Source organism: Palaemon carinicauda, chromosome 26 (assembly GCF_036898095.1).
Source record: "Palaemon carinicauda isolate YSFRI2023 chromosome 26, ASM3689809v2, whole genome shotgun sequence".
Classification (NCBI taxonomy): domain Eukaryota; kingdom Metazoa; phylum Arthropoda; class Malacostraca; order Decapoda; family Palaemonidae; genus Palaemon; species Palaemon carinicauda.
Window position 1 is genome coordinate 65641676 of NC_090750.1, and position 19864 is coordinate 65661539.

General features: G+C 37.0%; 1 protein-coding gene across 2 annotated transcripts in view; it reads right to left on the bottom strand.

Moving 5' to 3' along the window:
- The window catches only part of SA1 (stromal antigen), a 156283-nt gene that overhangs the window by 66428 nt on the left and 69991 nt on the right, over positions 1 to 19864 (bottom strand). For both annotated transcript variants that reach the window (XM_068349695.1, XM_068349696.1), the window contains exons 8-19: positions 17186 to 17280; positions 16625 to 16755; positions 15384 to 15909; positions 14958 to 15176; positions 13678 to 13863; positions 13353 to 13565; positions 12534 to 12695; positions 8233 to 8421; positions 4832 to 4988; positions 4370 to 4503; positions 3937 to 4107; positions 3400 to 3608 (exon numbers count right to left, since the gene is read on the bottom strand). In XM_068349695.1, coding sequence (XP_068205796.1) covers positions 3400 to 3608; positions 3937 to 4107; positions 4370 to 4503; positions 4832 to 4988; positions 8233 to 8421; positions 12534 to 12695; positions 13353 to 13565; positions 13678 to 13863; positions 14958 to 15176; positions 15384 to 15909; positions 16625 to 16755; positions 17186 to 17280 — 2392 coding nt within the window. The remainder of the gene's footprint in view (positions 1 to 3399; positions 3609 to 3936; positions 4108 to 4369; positions 4504 to 4831; positions 4989 to 8232; positions 8422 to 12533; positions 12696 to 13352; positions 13566 to 13677; positions 13864 to 14957; positions 15177 to 15383; positions 15910 to 16624; positions 16756 to 17185; positions 17281 to 19864) is intronic.

Consider the following 19864-nt stretch of genomic DNA (forward strand, 5'->3'; position numbering starts at 1 on the left):
AACAACAAGAAACAAAACAAAAAGGGGACCTCTACTCTCTACGTTCCTCCAGCCTAACCAGGGACTCAGCCGAGTTCAGCTGGTACTGCTAGGGTGCCACAGCCCAACCTCCCACATTTCCACCACAGATGAAGCTTCATACTGCTGAGTCCCCTACTGCTGCTACCTCCGCGGTCATCTAAGGCACCGGAGGAAGCAGCAGGGCCTACCGGAACTGCGTCACAATCGCTCGCCATTCATTCCTATTTCTAGCACGCTCTCTTGCCTCTCTCACATCTATCCTCCTATCACCCAGAGCTTTCTTCACACCATCCATCCACCCAAACCTTGGCCTTCCTCTTGTACTTCTCCCATCAACTCTTGCATTCATCACCTTCTTTAGCAGACAGCCATTTTCCATTCTCTCAACATGGCCAAACCACCTCAACACATTCATATCCACTCTAGCCGCTAACTCATTTCTTACACCCGTTCTCACCCTCACCACTTCGTTCCTAACCCTATCTACTCGAGATACACCAGCCATACTCCTCAGACACTTCATCTCAAACACATTCAATTTCTGTCTCTCCATCACTTTCATTCCCCACAACTCCGATCCATACATCACAGTTGGTACAATCACTTTCTCATATAGAACTCTCTTTACATTCATGCCCAATCCTCTATTTTTTACTACTCCCTTAACTGCCCCCAACATTTTGCAACCTTCATTCACTCTCTGACGTACATCTGCTTCCACTCCACCATTTGCTGCAACAACAGACCCCAAGTACTTAAACTGATCCACCTCCTCAAGTAACTCTCCATTCAACATGACATTCAACCTTGCACCACCTTCCCTTCTCGTACATCTCATAACCTTACTCTTACCCACATTAACTCTCAACTTCCTTCTCTCACACACCCTTCCAAATTCTGTCACTAGTCGGTCAAGCTTCTCTTCTGTGTCTGCTACCAGTACAGTATCATCCGCAAACAACAACTGATTTACCTCCCATTCATGATCATTCTCGCCTACCAGTTTTAATCCTCGTCCAAGCACTCTAGCATTCACCTCTCTCACCACTCCATCAACATACAAGTTAAACAACCACGGCGACATCACACATCCCTGTCTCAGCCCCACTCTCACCGGAAACCAATCGCTCACCTCATTTCCTATTCTAACACATGCTTTACTACCTGTGTAGAAACTTTTCACTGCTTGCAACAACCTTCCACCAACTCCATATAACCTCATCACATTCCACATTGCTTCCCTATCAACTCTATCATATGCTTTCTCCAGATCCATAAACGCAACATACACCTCCTTACCTTTTGCTAAATATTTCTCGCATATCTGCCTAACTGTAAAAATCTGATTCATACAACCCCTACCTCTTCTAAAACCACCCTGTACTTCCAAGATTGCATTCTCTGTTTTATCCTTAATCCTATTAATCAGTATTCTACCATACACTTTTCCAACTACACTCAACAAACTAATACCTCTTGAATTACAACACTCATGCACATCTCCCTTACCCTTATATAGTGGTACAATACATGCACAGACCCAATCTACTGGTACCATTGACAACACAAAACACACATTAAACAATCTCACCAACCATTCAAGTACAGTCACACCCCCTTCCTTCAACATCTCAGCTTTCACACCATCCATACCCGATGCTTTTCCTACTCTCGTTTCATCTAGTGCTCTCCTCACTTCCTCTATTGTAATCTCTCTCTCATTCTCATCTCCCATCACTGGCACCTCAACACCTGGAACCGCAATTATATCTGCCTCCCTATCATCCTCAACATTCAGCAAACTTTCAAAATATTCCGCCCACCTTTTCCTTGCCTCCTCTCCTTTTAACAACCTTCCATTTCCATCTTTCACTGTCTCTTCAATTCTTGCGCCGGCCTTCCTTACTTCCTTAATAATAATAATAATAATAACCACAAGGTTAGCCCATTTGTGACATATCCTGAAACTTTCATAAAAATTTAACTTGAACGTTTTGACCAATAAGCAAAATTATCCATATTGATAAAAATCTTGCAATATTAGAGAATCCTTTAAAAAAAAAAGTCCTGGATCAGGAAGGTGATCTGGATCACAGACAAAACCTAATCACTTCAAAGATAACCCATTTCTGACATATCCTAAAATTTCTATCAAAATTCATCGGCAACATTTTGAGTTAGGCTGGTGACAAACAAACAGACAGTGGTGAAAACATAACCTCCTTTGTGGAGGTAATAATATTATCATTACATAACCAATATTTGGTAAGATATCTGTTGCTGCACGTTTAAATTTAGGAGTCATTTTATACAACAGATATGAACTTAATTATCTAAAATTTCCCCTAATGTTTTAACTCCTCCTATCTAAAGGTTCCCTTACACATGAAAATATGCATAATAAGATGCTCTGCGTAATCTGGAAATCCAATAATCAGATATGGATGAAAAAAACATCAACAATAACTCCACGTCTGCCTACAATTCACCAATCCTGGGGAGGGAAGTTGGCAATGGAACCTCACTGATCTGCTGCTCATTTGGCAGGAAAGTTCAGGTGACCAGCAAAGAGGTAAACCGAAATAAAGAAGAAATCTATCTTTCATTGAAGCCATAACCAACATGCCATTTACTACTTAGCACTTGTTACCAGAATGCAACAAATGCAAAGCACAAAACCTCTAGATCAGTGGTTCCCAACCTGGGGGAAATTTGAAGCTTCCTGGGGGGAAATAATTACACTACCTACTACCCAAAACAAGCGGAAAATGTCCTCATAGTACGTGCAGCAATTTGTTGTTAGCCATTCAATTGTGATATGATCCTATCAGTTCTCAAAGACATGATATTCAAGGGGAGAATTTGAGTGTCATGCCCATTTCTGAGGCAGGTGAGTGGGCATGAGGGCTGGGCAGGGCATGAAGGGGGAAATCAGGATGGTTGAACTGGGAGCAGGGGGGAAATGACAGAAAAAAGGTTGGGAACCACTGCTCTAGATCTTCTTTAAAATCGCTAACATAAATCTTTATGAAGACTACCATTACCTCATCAGGTGGAAATGACCAAATCTGGTTTTAATAGTCGATAAAAAGTTTACAAAACATCACTACACTACAGTCAAAATGTAAAAATTACACCAAAGTTAATGAAAAGGTGAAAAAATAATCTTCATAAACAGATTAGTTATAAAAAACATTGATGAGTTTTATAGCAGTAGCATAAGACATTGCACGGGCACTAGTAATGGAAATCTAAAGCAATATGAGACTATGAAATAAGTCCACCTTATGAACAATGCCACTGAAAAACTACAATTTCCTTTCTTATATCAATGGATAATTGTTAGCGATGGATTTGTGATGAAAACTGATAACTTACACAACTCTCTTATCTTGCTTTAGAAGTTTGTTTGTGAACTCGGTTAATATCTCCAAGAAGGCCAGGTTGGGAGGAGGACCAGTTGGATCTATAGGATTCTCCAATGGATTAACTGCAAACAATATACCCTCCCGATGAAGTGCGGTGATGGCCTCACGATTCTTCACTGCATCAAGGCCAAAGGAAAGTGCAAAACGCTTAGCCAGTTCCTGAAAGTAAAAAGTTGACAGCATATAGTATCTCATGATTTCAACAGGTATGGATACTGAAATAAGTTTTTAACTAATTGAAAATTTGTATTAATAATAAAATATTTGGCTTCATATTTGTGTAGGATCTCGCAAAAAGTTTAAAAAATTTCTAAGCATAATATCTGTAATTCCAAACCAGAATATACATTACATATATATTAGTCTGCATTCTTGCAATGAAGACAACCTTTTTAAGACAAAATAAGAGGTACAGTTTCTTTAAGATTTTGTAGTACTGAAACGAGAGAAAAGTTCCTTACAGGACACCATTATTAACATAACTCACCTTAAGGCTAATGAAGTCAACACTTTGTCGGTTAATTCTCACGTTATCTTTCTGTAATTCTCTGAAAATCATTGTCAGAGCTAATGCCATGGTACGAGCAGAATTGACCTTGTTAATCTCTCTGGCCTTGCCTAATGTTGCCTTGATTATGTCACCATAATCATCATAATACTTTAGAAAAAGAAAAAAATAACAGAATTAGTCACATATATAAACAGATAAAAGTACAATAATATATTTAGTATTCAAATTTTCATTTAACTTTATATTCACACTGATCAATAGTGGATTTACTTTTTACTTTGAAACAATAATCTTCAAAAATATATTAAATCCAGCAACATATAATTGGTCAATATATAGCAGCAATTACAGTATCTTTAAATATTGTACATAATTTTTCAACTTCAAAGAAAAAGACTTGAGTAGTTACCCTGACATAATGCTTAAATACATCAGCAGCGACTTTTGTGGGTAACACATTATACACAATCAGCTTACAAAACGTAGCAAGAAAATTTCGCCGTTTATGCAACTCTTCTATTTTTACATGTTCATCTTGTTCCTCTGCGACAAAGTAAAAAAAATGAATGAGATAGAAAGTGTGTGAGAGGGGGAAAAAGAATACTGAAAATTTTAACCAGTAAAATATTCAATAAATAGCTTATTTTTTTTACAATACTATGTCATATTCAACGTTGTTTAATTTCCAAGCTTGAATAACCAAACCAAGTGCAATTATATGTGATACAATATATGATTCATATAACATAAGCTATCTCTACCAAAAAAGAGAGAGAGAGAGAGAGAGAGAGAGAGAGAGAGAGAGAGAGAGAGAGAGAGAGAGAGAGAGAGAGAGAGAGAGAGAGAGAGAGAGAGAGAGATATATACATACCATCATCATCATCAATAAAAACATAAGTCTGGATGAAATGATTAAGCAGATGTTGCAGACCTCGATCTGGTTCATACAACAAAGAAGTAAGAGTTGGATTGCCGCAGATAAGCTGACGGCTGAATATAATCAGCAGATCACATATTGTCACATACGCCTAGAAAAAAACAAAAATGTACAAGTTATCCATATATAGTTTGGTATCAATGGCAGAAATAGAGCAAACATCAAAACTTCTTTTTTCAAAAAAAAAAAAGAGAGAAAGAGAGAAAGAGAGAGAGAGCGAGAGAGCGAGAGAGCGAGAGAGAGAGAGAGAGAGAGAGAGAGAGAGAGAGAGAGAGAGAGAGAGAGAGAGAGAGAGTTGCAACTAAAGTTCTTGAGAGAGAGAGAGAGAGGAGTTGCAACTAAAGTTCTTGAGAGAGAGAGAGAGAGGAGTTGCAACTAAAGTTCTTGAGAGAGAGAGGAGTTGCAACTAAAGTTCTTGAGAGAGAGAGAGAGAGGAGTTGCAACTAAAGTTCTTGAGAGAGAGAGAGAGAGGAGTTGCAACTAAAGTTCTTGAGAGAGAGAGAGAGGAGTTGCAACTAAAGTTCTTGAGAGAGAGAGAGAGAGGAGTTGCAACTAAAGTTCTTGAGAGAGAGAGAGGAGTTGCAACTAAAGTTCTTGAGAGAGAGAGAGAGAGAGAGAGAGAGAGAGAGAGAGAGAGAGAGAGAGAGAGAGAGAGAGAGAGAGAGAGAGAGAGAGAGAGTTGCAACTAAAGTTCTTGAGAGAGAGAGAGAGAGAGAGAGAGAGGAGAGAGAGAGAGAGAGAGAGAGAGAGAGAGAGAGAGAGAGAGAGGAGTTGCAACTAAAGTTCTTGAGAGAGAGAGAGAGGAGTTGCAACTAAAGTTCTTGAGAGAGAGAGGAGTTGCAACTAAAGTTCTTGAGAGAGAGAGGAGTTGCAACTAAAGTTCTTGAGAGAGAGAGGAGTTGCAACTAAAGTTCTTGAGAGAGAGAGGAGTTGCAACTAAAGTTCTTGAGAGAGAGAGAGGAGTTGCAACTAAAGTTCTTGATTTACTTTAGATTCTTTCCTTGGTAGTGTGAATAATAGTGGCAATAACATTTAGGTTAACATATTTGTTTTTCATGAAAAATCCATCATGATTTTGGTGATACAGAACACAATTTTAGATTATGCAACACCTTTATTTCCCCAATAAAACTTGCACCATGTCAAATCGAATGCTCTACCAGCAGTACAACTAGTTGAACCCTTGGCTGTTAGTGAAACTTGTTAATCTAAAACTACCCTCCTACTTTCTTCATTTTGCTGGTGGTTCCGTAACTGATGTGGATAAATGTTGATAAGAAATCTTATGTCTTATAAAACAGATATGACAAATTCATTAAAATTTGTCGTTCGTACTCTTAACCCTTTTACCCCCGGGGTATTTAGAAATTTCCAACCCTTAACCCCCAAGGGATAATTTTTTTCCCAGCACATTTTGCAGTATATTTTTTTTAAATTGCTCTAACAGCCTTAATTTTTGTCACAGAGAGGTCAGGTTGGTCTCATTCTCTTGGAAAATGCCTGAATTTTCTCAAAAAATTATCAAAAAATATGAAAAACAAATTTTTATAGCATTTTTTTGCAAGGACGTACCGGTACGTCCATGGGGGTAAAGGGATGGCTTTTGTGAAACGTACCAGTACGTCCTTTGGGGGTAAAAGGGTTAAATCTCTTCTTATCTAAAGGTTACACGGATATATACGGTATAACATCTATGCTCGTTTCATACCTGATATTTGTATAAATGTTCACATATATCTATCCTCCCATCTCTATCTGTCTGTCCATACTGACCCAATGTTTTGGCAAATTTGTTACTAGTTGGATTTTGCTTTAAGCAGTACCAGTTGAACTCGGTTGAGTCCCTTGTTAGGCTGAGAGGAACGTAGAGAGTAGAGGTCCCCTTTTGTTTTTGTTTCTTTGTTGATGTCGGCTACCCCCCAAAATTGGGGGAAGTGCCATGGTATATGTATGTATGTATGTAGGAATGGTTAAAGACATTCAAGTCTAATTTAGCTATTACTTCTTTTATGCCCATTAATAACAAAGTTTTCTTTCTTATTCTTTCCATCAGCATTAGAATAATGAAACAAAAGTCAAAGCTTTATAGCTCACCATGATCTTAAAAAAAAAAATAATAATTTGTTAATGGTTTAATTTTAATAAATCACTCCAATTTTTGTTTGAGGATCTAAAGCGGAGAGCTTATAGCTGTTTTCAAGCATCCAGCGTTTTCAACAATCAAGTTTCACATTTGTGTATTTTATAAGCTCTACATAGCTTAATGGGTCCACCTCATCTTTGCTGGGTACCCAGGAGTTTCTGGGATCACCTAAGGCATTCAAATGATCAAGATAATTTACTTTATTGATTCATCTCCCCATTTGCCCATGCACTAGGAGAAATAAATGACTCCTCTCTGTCAGGTGGATATTATTTTTCACACTTTTTTTACATTAGTTAGCTGTTTACTTGCAGCTAATAGTCAAGACTACATGGAAAGAGAAGATGTTCACTGCTGAGGACTTGGTGATCCATAGGCATAAGCTAATAGTTATTGCCACTTCTTTTGTCTGTTTAACTAAACATTGAAGTCTCCATCCTTCAAACCATAGACGTGGGTGATTATTAGCAATGGGAGTTTTACAAAATGCATTATAAAAAAAAATTAGATTTGAAACAATGAATCGAGCTATTGAAAAGCAAAAAAAATATAAAAAAAAATTACAGAAAACAACCTATTGGCCTATGCTCTGACCTTGAACGCAATAATAAGTCAATTATTTATTCATTGAGGCCAAGTTTTGGTCTATCCTTTCATATACTTAGATCAGCAAGTAAGGACAATACTGATGTGTAGTTCCTAAAATATTATATGCCTATGTAGAACTAAAAAGAAAATTCTTCACTTTACCTAGTTTACATACACATACCTAGTGTACCAAAATATATTAACCCTTTTACCCCCAAAGGACGTACTGGTACGTTTCACAAAACCCACCCCTTTACCCCCATGGACGTACCGGTACGTCCTTGCAAAAAAATGCTATAAAATTTTTTTTTTTTTCATATTTTTGATAATTTTTTGAAAAAATTCAGGCATTTTTAAAGAGAATGAGACCAACCTGACCTCTCTATGACAAAAATTAAGGCTGTTAGAGCAATTTTAAAAAAATATACTGCAAAATGTGCTGGGAAAAAAATAACCCCTTGGGGGTTAAGGGTTGGAAATTTCCAAAGAGCCTGGGGGTAAAAGGGTTAAGTTATAATTATAACTTTCATATCAACTAAAAAAAAACTAACAATATATTCACTTACACCTAAGAAAACATAAAATAAAAAACATCAAAACTTACTTCTTCTCTGAAAATAGAATTACTGGAGTTTGTCAGAAGATGTTTACATGAATCCATGAACATGTGCAATCTTGTGCGAAGAGCGTCAATTATTTCACTGGTTGCCGCTCTTTTCTCTATCATATCTTCTATTTGGTGGAGTTCCCACATGACACCAAAGAAGCAAGAAGATATACAATATTTGGTAACCTGTAAAAATAAAATTCAGATTATCAACCAATGTATGGAGTGTTAATCTATGCTGCTGTTCAAACCCACATACTTTATAATTCCCTAATTAGCTCATGCCAATTTTTTCCTTATTGTATCATTATTATTATTATTATTATTATTAGCCAAGCTACAACCCTAGTTGGAAAGGAAGGGCTCCAACAGGAAAAAATAGCCTAGTGAGGAAAGGAAATAAGGAAATAGACGACATGAGAAATAATTAACAAGTAATAAAATAACTTACTCCTTTAATTAAGGGATGAAGGTTAGCATTTTTGTAGGAACAAAAGTTTACATCCAAAATAATTTCCATCATGAATCCATTATCGTACTTAAGTCTTTACATATAGCTGAAAAGGAGTCAGGGATAAAATAATCAAAGCAAACAAGTCATCCATAAGCTGACCTTCCTCCATTTACATATAGCCAGCCTAGTGTCAAAAGCTAATTTTGTGAGTTTGCCACATTTGAATTGGATTTTTATCTGGAATTATTACCAAGAATTGGGATCATGAATAAACATCATGCTTTTCCTCTAACTGTTCCATCTATTTGTGAAGTATGCACAAGACAAAATCTTTCAACTCTTCCAACCAGTGTACAATAATTTATACAGGAGGTCATCGAGTTACAATGGTGATTTGCTCTTACGCCATTGTTACTGTACCTACACTTTAAAGGTTTAAAGGCTTCTCATGAATGGCAGAAACAAGGGACAATACCCTAGATATCAGGCCTCCAAGTACCCTCTCCACCCAAGGTTAAGACCAGGGATGGCTAGAAATAGCTGCTGATGACTAAGCAGGTAGAACTATAGACTCCCCCAAACCCCAAACACTTAGCTTACAAGGATGATGAGGTTGCAGACACTACAAGAAACTATTGAGTTTGAGCAGGACTCAAACCCCAGTCTACAATCACCAGGCAGGAACGTTTCCAATTGGCCACTACAAAGTACTATAGTCCATTTCTTTTAGCGATGCATATTTGCACCGACTCGCAGCGGTGCCCTTTTAGCTCGGAAAAGTTTCTGGATCGCTGATTGGTTGGAAAAGATAATTCTAACCAATCAGCGATCAGGAAACTTTTCCGAGCTAAAAGGGCAATGCCGCAAGTCGGTGCAAATATGCATCGCTAAAAGAAATGGACTATAGTAGATAATAAGTAATGTATATAACAATTCTGTAACTTTATTCCTGTGGTTGGCCTGCACACTGCCATCAGAAATATCCCTCATGCTTTCCAGACATGACGCACAGAAATAAAGCACCCTTTAAATCTGTTGGGGGCTATGACCGAAGTCAGAAATCCAGAATTCTTATCGGAAACAAAAATGGTAAACTAATGCTACACCGATGTGTAACATACTGCTCCGCAGCATTGGTTGCTTTCTATGTTGGCTAGTAGTTCCGTCTTATCAAAGACCCAAACGTTGTAGATCAAAACCGAGTTAGAAGATTTTTTCAACCCCTTTGCTACTGCTCTATCGCACTGCAATTTACACCAACATACTGCTTGAGAACCCCCTTTGATACCCCATATATAAATATTTTCCTGCAGCCAATAATAATGAAGATATGATAATAATAACTAAAAATAATATAATAACAATATAACTAACTATATAATTATCACTATCACTGTAATCCATATTTAAGTTATCTGGCAGGTACTCAGACTCTAATTCAGAAGCACTATCATCACCAATGCACATACACACACACAACAAAAAAAAAAAAAAAAAAGAGAGAGAGAGAGAGAGAGAGAGAGAGAGAGAGAGAGAGAGAGAGAGAGAGAGAGAGAGAGAGAGAGAGAGAGAGAGAGAGAGAGAGAGAGAGAGAGAGAGAGAGAGAGAGAGAGAGAGAGAGAGAATCTCTTCGAATTGGAATTTACAATGTTTACTCATAGAGCCCAGGCTAAATATTCAAGAAAGCACTCCCCATACCTCATATGAAGATGACGTCACGACGCCCATCACATTTTTTGGCAGATATTAATAGTGAGTAGAGCTTCAGCAATACTCTGGTAAACAATACCTTGCCTTAAACCCCCTCCCAATGTATAAAAACTCCTTTGCTTGGTTAGGAATAAAAAATCATGTAGACATATATGTTGCTTCTCTTTCTTACTGTATATAAAAAAAAACATATGCGTAGCAGTGCTGAAGTTATTAAGAATGTTATAGGAGCTCGTTCGTAACGACGAATCATCGTACCTCAAGACTGTTGTAACCAGAGGACCTTCTGTATGGTATTTTGATGAAAACTTCACAAATGGGAACACACTTTTGTTTTGAAATTTCAAATATGCTAGTTTCATTCCTTTGGTTTGAAACAGTTGCATTGCTTTTTGTTATTAATACTTTTATTTATTTTTTGTTAGTTTACTTGAGTTACTAAAAAGTTAAGAAGTCTTTGTTGGGTCAAATAATTTTCTTTATAATTAAATTTAGGCTCAGAACTAGATATTGTATTTTACAAGAAGCCCTCATTAAGTGTTATTTTCTTTTCTGGAATTTAATCTTGGTTTTACCTTTAAGTAAATTGGAAACATCACATTTGGTTTTCAGGTAATAATGTCTAGTTTTCTTGTTTTTCTGCCCAACATACAGTATTTTACTTTTCTCTGTATGTTAACTGCCATCTGATATTCCAACTAAATTCAAATTTCGTATATGAGGATTATTCAGATTTATGTAAACCAACTTATTTACATTTGATCATGTTAGTTTTTAGCAAGTTTCACTTACCCTATTTTCTAGTAAAATTTTCAAAGTCAGGTACCAAACAAATTCAGTATTATTACATTATTGCTTTTCTCTATTTTCTATGTTAGATATTCCTGTATTTGCTCATATGTAAAAGTACAGTTATGTAGCATCATAATTGGCATTTTTACTATACTTGCCTCTTTGCATCTTTTGTGACGAGAACAGTAAGATGTCACAGCATAGGTACACTAGTTTACATAGTAAAGCTTGGATTATCAATATATAAAACATTGAAAGAGACCCTTTGGTCAAGATCAAGTTTGTTCTCTAAATCTCACATGCTAAGGATTGATTGGTGCGTCAGTGGTGAGATGCTAAGAAAATTCCTTGAATCCAAGTCTCTTTCTATGACTTTCCCCTTTTTAAAATATGGCTAAGTTAGCTCAGCAATCCCAAATAACTCTCCATTTACTCCTCCCTTGAGATTTCCTGCCCATTACAGCTCTACTAGGATGATATGAAGACATAATTCTCTTCTTCCTTTCTCTTAATCCTGACACAGCAGTCCGGGCCATAAGTCCCATACATAGTGATCTACAACTTCTAAAGAAAAAACTTCATCTCTCAAGACTTCTCATGGTCAAGTTTGAAAGAACCGATTCAGAGTATTTTAAGAGAGAACCTTTGTGCTCCCATTTTGTAGAATATCACTCAAAGCTAGATTTGTGACAGGGAGCTCTTGTGTACCAAATTGGCATTGGGAGCCCAGTCACAGATTGAGTAGGAATTCTCATTATTCCAATCTCCACACTAAGAGCTAATCCAATGGCCAATACAATCTCTATAGCAGTATCACCTACAAAGCCAGTAATCTCTTATTATGAAACCTCTCATATGCTGAACAGCTCTGATATTACCCATACCAATCATTTTCACCCTGCTTCCACACCTCAGGAGCTAGTAGTGCAGATAGGCAAGAGTTGACAATTTATAGATACAAATCATATCATTCCTCAAATATTCAGAAAAATTAAATCATATACAGTACATGTATAACCGATACCTAAAAATTCCATAAAACTATTAAGAAACCTGGAACTTGTGTCCAGGAGAGCGGCGAAATGATATCGCGACACGACCAGAGAACCTACTGGAGGTCGAGACCTGAGCAAGCATGCTCTCTGACCCGGGGTTAGCCTCAGGGCGCCTGAGGTTACCCCTCATAGAAAATGGGTTTAGGGTGAACTACACAAAACTCTGGTCGGATGGGAGGAGATCCCAGATACTCCTAAGAAAGTAGTTCGAGGTAAGTACTCTCGTGTTGGAACAAACAAATATTCAACTCTAAAACTGTAGATAAGTCCAACCAATTAACACATACCTCCTCAGGTAACAATTTGTTGGAATCCAGCGCAAAAGTAATATTCTTGTGAAGTGAGTCCCAGATATCACAAGGACCCATATTGTGGCAGGAATAAAATATAGACACCTTCTTTACAGATGATACAAGTGCAAACGTCTCATCTTCATCAGGCTCTTCTTCCTGTGAAAAATAAATACAGTATATGCAACCAATTTATAAAATAAAAACTTATAACTTTTTTATAAAGATAATCAAATCAATTTAAACCCAAATTAAAAACTTTTGAATACTTGAGACCCTGCAATCTTCTGCCTAAAAATCAAAACCAGTAGTCCTACTCAGAGATTCACAAATCCTATACAAATCCTCAACTGCTGGTCTGCTGGTAGTCCATACCATTAGCTACAAGAAATCAGCAGGGCTAGATATGTAAAAAAAAATTCTGAATTTTGAAAAGTAACTTGTATTTTTTATAAATATGCAAAGCTGAGTCCCTTAATAATACAGTACATACAATAGTATGATTTCAGTGAAGCTGGAAACTTGGATGGTAAAATTCATAATGAGGAATTGTAGGACAGTTAAGGTAAGAAGTGTAAGGAAGAGGACTAAAGTTTGTATAGCTACGAAAAATACAAATTACTTACACGGATACAAATCCTTGTCCATTGATAGGAGACTTATCCTGTGGAGGGAGGAAGTTCCTATAACCAACCTAGCTAGTTTAAAATCCTTGGATATCGAACACTTAACCCAAAGAGAAACTATCAAGCTTGAGCGGGATTTGCTAGGTAGGGGCGTTTCCACAAGGAAATAAAAAACATAACCAGTACTTACCCCATCAATAAGCGTAAGATATTCATCATTAGCTTCCTTGTACTTGTTCACTACCATGTCCAACAAAGAAGAGCGTGCAATATCACAACGTGAGTATATAGCATAATCATCATTGCACAGAATCTCAAGGGTTTTTGCAGCAGTTTCCAGGACCTCGGTATCACTATGTTTGTCAGCAACTTCCTGAATTAGCTTTAACAAGACATCTAGGTTCTGAAAAAGAACAAAACATCTCAAATGATTCTACTCTGCTTAAAATCCAATCAGGCTATACCAAATAAATACTCAAAACCTTCAGAACATGTTGCAACTCTAAATCTCTTACCTTCTCCTGCCTACTGGTAGTGTACACTTCCAAATCAAAATATTGGGGTATGATAAGGAGATTGGAAACTTTCTCTGGATCCGCAATGTATTTGTGTAAAAGTTGAGGCAGTGTAGGAATGAGATGTTCGGTCAGTTTGGCTCGATCATCATTCACTTGCTTAAGTTCTTTTGCAGAGAGGATTTGCTGAAAAAAAAGAGGAGTAATTATATTATACGTCATAAGTAATGATATACAATTCTAAAAATTAACCTTTCCAGAAAAATATTTTCTAGTGTCAAAATGCACATTAAAGTACACAAGTAATGTTAATGATAAATGGTTCAAGTTTTGTTCTAGATACCATAGAAATATAGATATCGGCTGCATCCAAAACTTTACATATATACATATACCCAGGCACTTCTCCAAATTTTGGGGGTAGCTAACATCAAACAAATGAAAAAAAAAAAAAAGGGGGCCCTCTCCTTCTAGGTTCCTCCCAGCCTGACAAAGGATCAACCAAGTTTGGCTGGTACTGCAAGGGAGCCACAGCCCACCCTCCCTCGTTATCCACCACAGATGAAGTTTCCTAACGCTAAATCCCCTACTGCTGCTACCTCCGTGGTCATCCGGGGCACCGGAGAAACCAGCAGAATCATATTTTCTGTTTGGTCATCTTTGATAACATTTAACTTGACAGAGCACATATTGAAAGCTTTATAAAAACTATCTTGACAGAGCACATATTGAAAGCTTTTTTTTAAATAAAATTTATTCTAATAAAACAAGTTATACTCGTTTGAAAGAGCTCTTGAAATTACTTTAAAAAATTAGGAATATTCCAACGGAACCTCCTTGCAGAGCTTATATATAATGCAAAAGTAAAAGGCATTTTATAACACAGATTGGATGAGAGTTGCATATGAGAATTTCAAAGCACATGCAACCAACATAATACAGTACCATATACTGTACAGTGGAAAAATCGCTAAGTAGAGCAAAATGTTTCATAGCCTTCTGCACTAGACAGCCATACTCAAGGTTGAAATTTATAACAAGATAGAATACAGTAAATATAACAATACATAAGGTACACGTGTATGTGGCATTTACTGCATACAGTACTTATACCATAAACACAAATTCAATCATCTCCAAAGATACATTTCTTCATAAGATTTACAAGAAAAATATGGAAAAATATCTCTTGTAGTATTCATATCATGGAAAGTAATTGACATTTCACTGAATAAATAGATATAAAATTTGCAAGATAAAATCTCTTATCCGAAACTTACCTTTCTCGTTGGACCACGACCAACAGGTGGTTCCCCAGTTGCAGCCTGCTTAATACAACAGACCATAATTTCTATCAAGCTAGTTTCCTGACGATCATCTAGTGGTTCTTCCATGGGTCCAGGTTCTTCCAAGAGCAAATCAGTCATACACTCGTAATCCTTCATCATACTATTGCTTTCTATCAAGGAGTCAACTAGATATGCGCCATGTTCGTGAAGCTGTAGATAAAGTTAAAATAAATTTCTACTGCAATAAAAATATATCAAGTTAATTAAAACTTGCAATCTCTCTTCTCTTAACATTCATCTACACCTACTGGATGTGAAAAACATCATAAAATTTTATTTCATTAACTTCAACTTTAAGAAATATATAACTTCTAATTTCCCATTTTAAAGAACTGAATGCAGTACTGACAAACATACCTCTGATTCAATGAAGAACTGCACAAGATCTCGAATGAGAGGAGTATTTGGTCTTCGTTTTTTACCTCTCTTTGTTCTTAAAGCCGCTACAGCTTCATCATCCGGAATAAAAAGCCGTTCATTAAGGAACTCGCCAGCTGCTTGTGCTACTGCACGATGAGAAGAATATACAAGTTCATAGACATGCTCACAATCCTTGTCTGTGAGAATGTCCCTATGGTATTTCAGGATGGATATCACCAATTTCACTGCCTGGACAGCAACATCATACTCTTTGTCAAGAGTCATGGCTACAACGCGATCCTTGAATTTGCTAGTGAAAAGCTCAAGCTTGCTTTTAAGCTCCTCACTGGCATATAAAGGTTGCAACGCTTGCAGACACTTTAAACGTACATCGCCTACTTTGTCGTGAAGTGTCCAGCCAATGTATTTCAAATAGGAGTCATCCAAGAAGTTCTGGTGGAACTTTTTCATCCACAGCCCAATTTCTGCCATGCAAATTGACCGTATTTCAGGTAAAGTGTCCCTGGAAAAAAATAATGGTCAATATTACTGGAATATATATATGAGAGAGAGAGAGAGAGAGAGAGAGAGAGAGAGAGAGAGAGAGAGAGAGAGAGAGAGAGAGAGAGAGAAGAGAGAGAGAGAGAGAGAGAGAATTGTAATCAAGAGTCAGGTTTTTGTTTTTTTGCATCACCTAAAGCGAGAAATTGCTCACAACTAAAAATAGTAATGTTAATTTCAGAGAGAGAGAGAGAGAGAGAGAGAGAGAGAGAGAGAGAGAGAGAGAGAGAGAGAGAGAGAGAGAGAGAGAGAGAGAGAGAGAGAATCAGCTGTTGTAATCAAATGTTGTGTTTTTGTTTGTACCACCTGAAAATTGCTCACAACTAAAAATAGACATATTAATTTCATTCTTAAACTCAGGTTGTCAAATGAGAACTAAGATTCTGTGTGAGAGAGAGAGAGAGAGAGAGAGAGAGAGAGAGAGAGAGAAGAGAGAGAGAGGAGAGAGAGAAGAGAGAGAGAGAGAGAGAGAGAGAATCAGCTGTTGTAATCAAATGTGTTTTTGTACCACTTGAAGTGAGAAATTGCTCACAACAACTAAAAATAGACATATTAATTTCATTCTTAAACTCGGGTTGTCAAATGTGAACTAAGATTCTATATAGAGAGAGAGAGAGAGAGAGAGAGAGAGAGAGAGAGGAGAGAGAGAGAGGAGAGAGAGAGAGAGAGAATCTTACCTGTATCTATGCACAAAAACTGATTTGAACATATATGTAAGCATGTTCTTTATTTCATCCATATTCTCCTCTAGCTCTTGACGCCTAGTCATAAGGGACTCCAAGCGATCTGATGCGCGTTTTTCTCTCGACTGAAAAAGAAAGGTACGTCTATATCGTGTAAAACTGTAGGGAAAAACTTTTTTTCCAATCAGGTAATTGTAAAATAAACATGCTCAAACCACTACAATATTAACCCTTTTACCCCCAGGCTCTTTGGAAATTTCCAACCCTTAACCCCCAAGGGGTTATTTTTTTCCCAGCACATTTTGCAGTATTTTTTTTTTTAAATTCCTCTAACAGGCTTAATTTTTGTCATAGAGAGGTCAGGTTGGTCTCATTCTCTTGGAAAATGCCTGAATTTTTTCAAAAATTTATCAAAAATATGAAAAAAAAAAAAATGTTTATAGCATTTTTTTTGCAAGGACGTACCGATACGTCCATGGGGGTAAAGGGATGGGTTTTGTCAAACGTACCAGTACGTCCTTTGGGGGTAAAAGGGTTAAAATCATATTTACTCACCTTTTGTCTTTCTGATTCATACTGGCGTTGCGTATTATCCAAGTTGACAGAAACTGTGAGTGCAACATCTACAAGGGCAGTCATCAGTTTCATTGCTGTTTAAATAAAAAACGGATACAAGGTCAGTAACCTTTATCTAAATACTAAAAACAAATACATTTGGTTAGATCAATAACGTAAAATGGTCTATGGTTCATTTCATTATTGAATATACCCCGAGAACCTAACTAAATGCTACACAAATCAATACTTTATCATCTGAAAAATTTCAAAATATTGCAAATATAAACTATACCCAAAGTTATTTAACTACAACAAAAACATATTTGTTGCCAGGCTTTAAAAATAAAGAACTATGCTGTGCTTAATTCCATTACACAATATAATAGAAATAAAAAATATAAAAAAATCTCTAGTCAGTGCACCTTCATTTTTAAGCCATTTTATTTCAATTCCATATTCCTAGTACTGTAATTATCTCCTGACCTCATATTGCTTGATATAATTTTAGACTAATTACTAAAACATATTTATAAATTTAGCAAACTTCCTATGGGTAATCAGGAAATAACCCCATGATTACATTTTATTTTACCCTAGGAGAATGTTAATTCACTTTCTTTGTTACTTCTGGCTAAGACTTTCATTTTTTGGGGTTGTGGTTCTTTGTATTATTAGTAGTAGGACTTCCCAACAAAAATAACTGGAAGCATAAGTTAAAGAAAATTTGAGAAAGGCAACCCCTGGGACTTGCAAAAATAGGATTGGATTCTGGGGAAAGAGACGTAACTGTTTGGGATGGATTGCTTGCAGTGCTGGTAAAGATTTATTATCCGCACACTCATTTTAATTTAAAATAAAATCGTGATGAGATTTGATATTTCTATACCCACCAGATATTCATATTGCTTCTCTCGAAGCTTGACTTATATTGATGTATTTCCCCAAAAAATTAGTCTCCAGTTTTCTTTCCTTTAACTAGATTCAGGCCTTAGTACAGTATTGAAATAATCCGGGACTAATGGCATTAACCACACCGTATCAACTTTTGCCTTTTATCAGAACATTAAAACTAATCTGGCAGATCTTGAAAATCCCCTGGGAGAGCCACACCACCAACATTGAAGTCTTAGAACGTGCCTCGCTGACCAGCGTGGAGGCCACCATCATCCACCACCGCCTCCGCTGGATAGGAAACGTGCATAGGATGGATCCATCTAGGCTCCCAAAGAAAATATTCTACGGAGAACTGACCCAGGGCACCAGACCACGAGGAGCCCCGAAAATGCGCTATAAAGATCAACTAAAGTGCACCCTGGCTCTAACTGACATAGATCCTTCCTCATGGGAAGAAACAGCCAGGGACAGGAAAACCTGGAGGAGTACAGTACACCATGGCACCGTGGACTTCGAGGAGAGGAGGAGACAAAATGAGGAGGCTAGGAGGAGAAGAAGGAGAGAGCGATTAGAACAGCCCCGCCCACCACCTACCCTCCCTTGTGAACACTGTCCGCGACTCTTCCACCACAGACTAGGACTTAACAGCCACATCAGACATAAGCACCCACCCCACAGATAGGAGGCTGATGGCTAACGACAGAACCCAATACTCGGACACGAGTGGGCGCCGACGACGACGAAAACTAATCTCCTGTCCTCTTGCATCACTAGTCAGTAAGGAGGGTGGGCATATTCATGAACTTCAGAACTATAGAAATAACATTTTATAGTAAAAATTCTGGTTATTTCTATGAATCTCGCCTGATTTGATATTGCTGGTTGCCACACTTTGATGGAGGTGAATCATTTAAGGAAAGAGAGGAAATTCAAAGTCCTAAATTAATAGAATTATTCCATACCCTAAACTCAGTTCCTTGTCTTAAAAAAAGTGTGTTAAAAATTTGATTCTCCAGACTTTTTATAAATACCATTTCACTCCCTAATTACTTACTTACACTTTACCCAACACTGGGTATCCAGAATTGAAAATTAAATTTCAAAACCAACTGAGAGTATTTATAAACTAATAAAACAAAGCTACTTTCATTATACACATCACCAACAGCTACTACAGCATTTAAACCCCAACAATCTTGAAAAGCAAACCAGGATTATTTAAAATAATGCTTACCACAAACTAATTTGGTAAGCCACAGAGCTGCTGCTAAAATTCCTTCCAAAGAAAGATTCCTACAAAACTCAAGAGATGTAACCACTCCAGGCCTTTCATTTGATTTGGATGCAATTCCTTGTGAGGCTCTGTGATCAAGCCTTAACCAAGAAAGAACATAAAATATTTGGACAGAGGACAGTTTGAAAACAAATTATGAACATTAAATGTAAAGTTTAGACTTCCCAAATAATACCCAACAGCTCTATCAGGACAAAGAAACCCATTCTCTCACGTAACACTAATTCCATTTCTAAAGAGGATTTGAAATTGAGGCAAATATTCTCTCACATGACACTAATTTCATTTCTAAACAGATTTTGAAAAAATTGAGGCAAACTTTTGTCTTAAAATCAGTTTTAGCTCTGAATGTAGGCAAAAGAGATAGATCATCTTATTTTCTTCAAAACCCACATTATAAGAAAGATATCGTACTTCAATAATGTGTTTATCTGACGCTAGTACCAACAGGAAAAGTCTTAGCCATTAGATCTTTAACCAATATATAT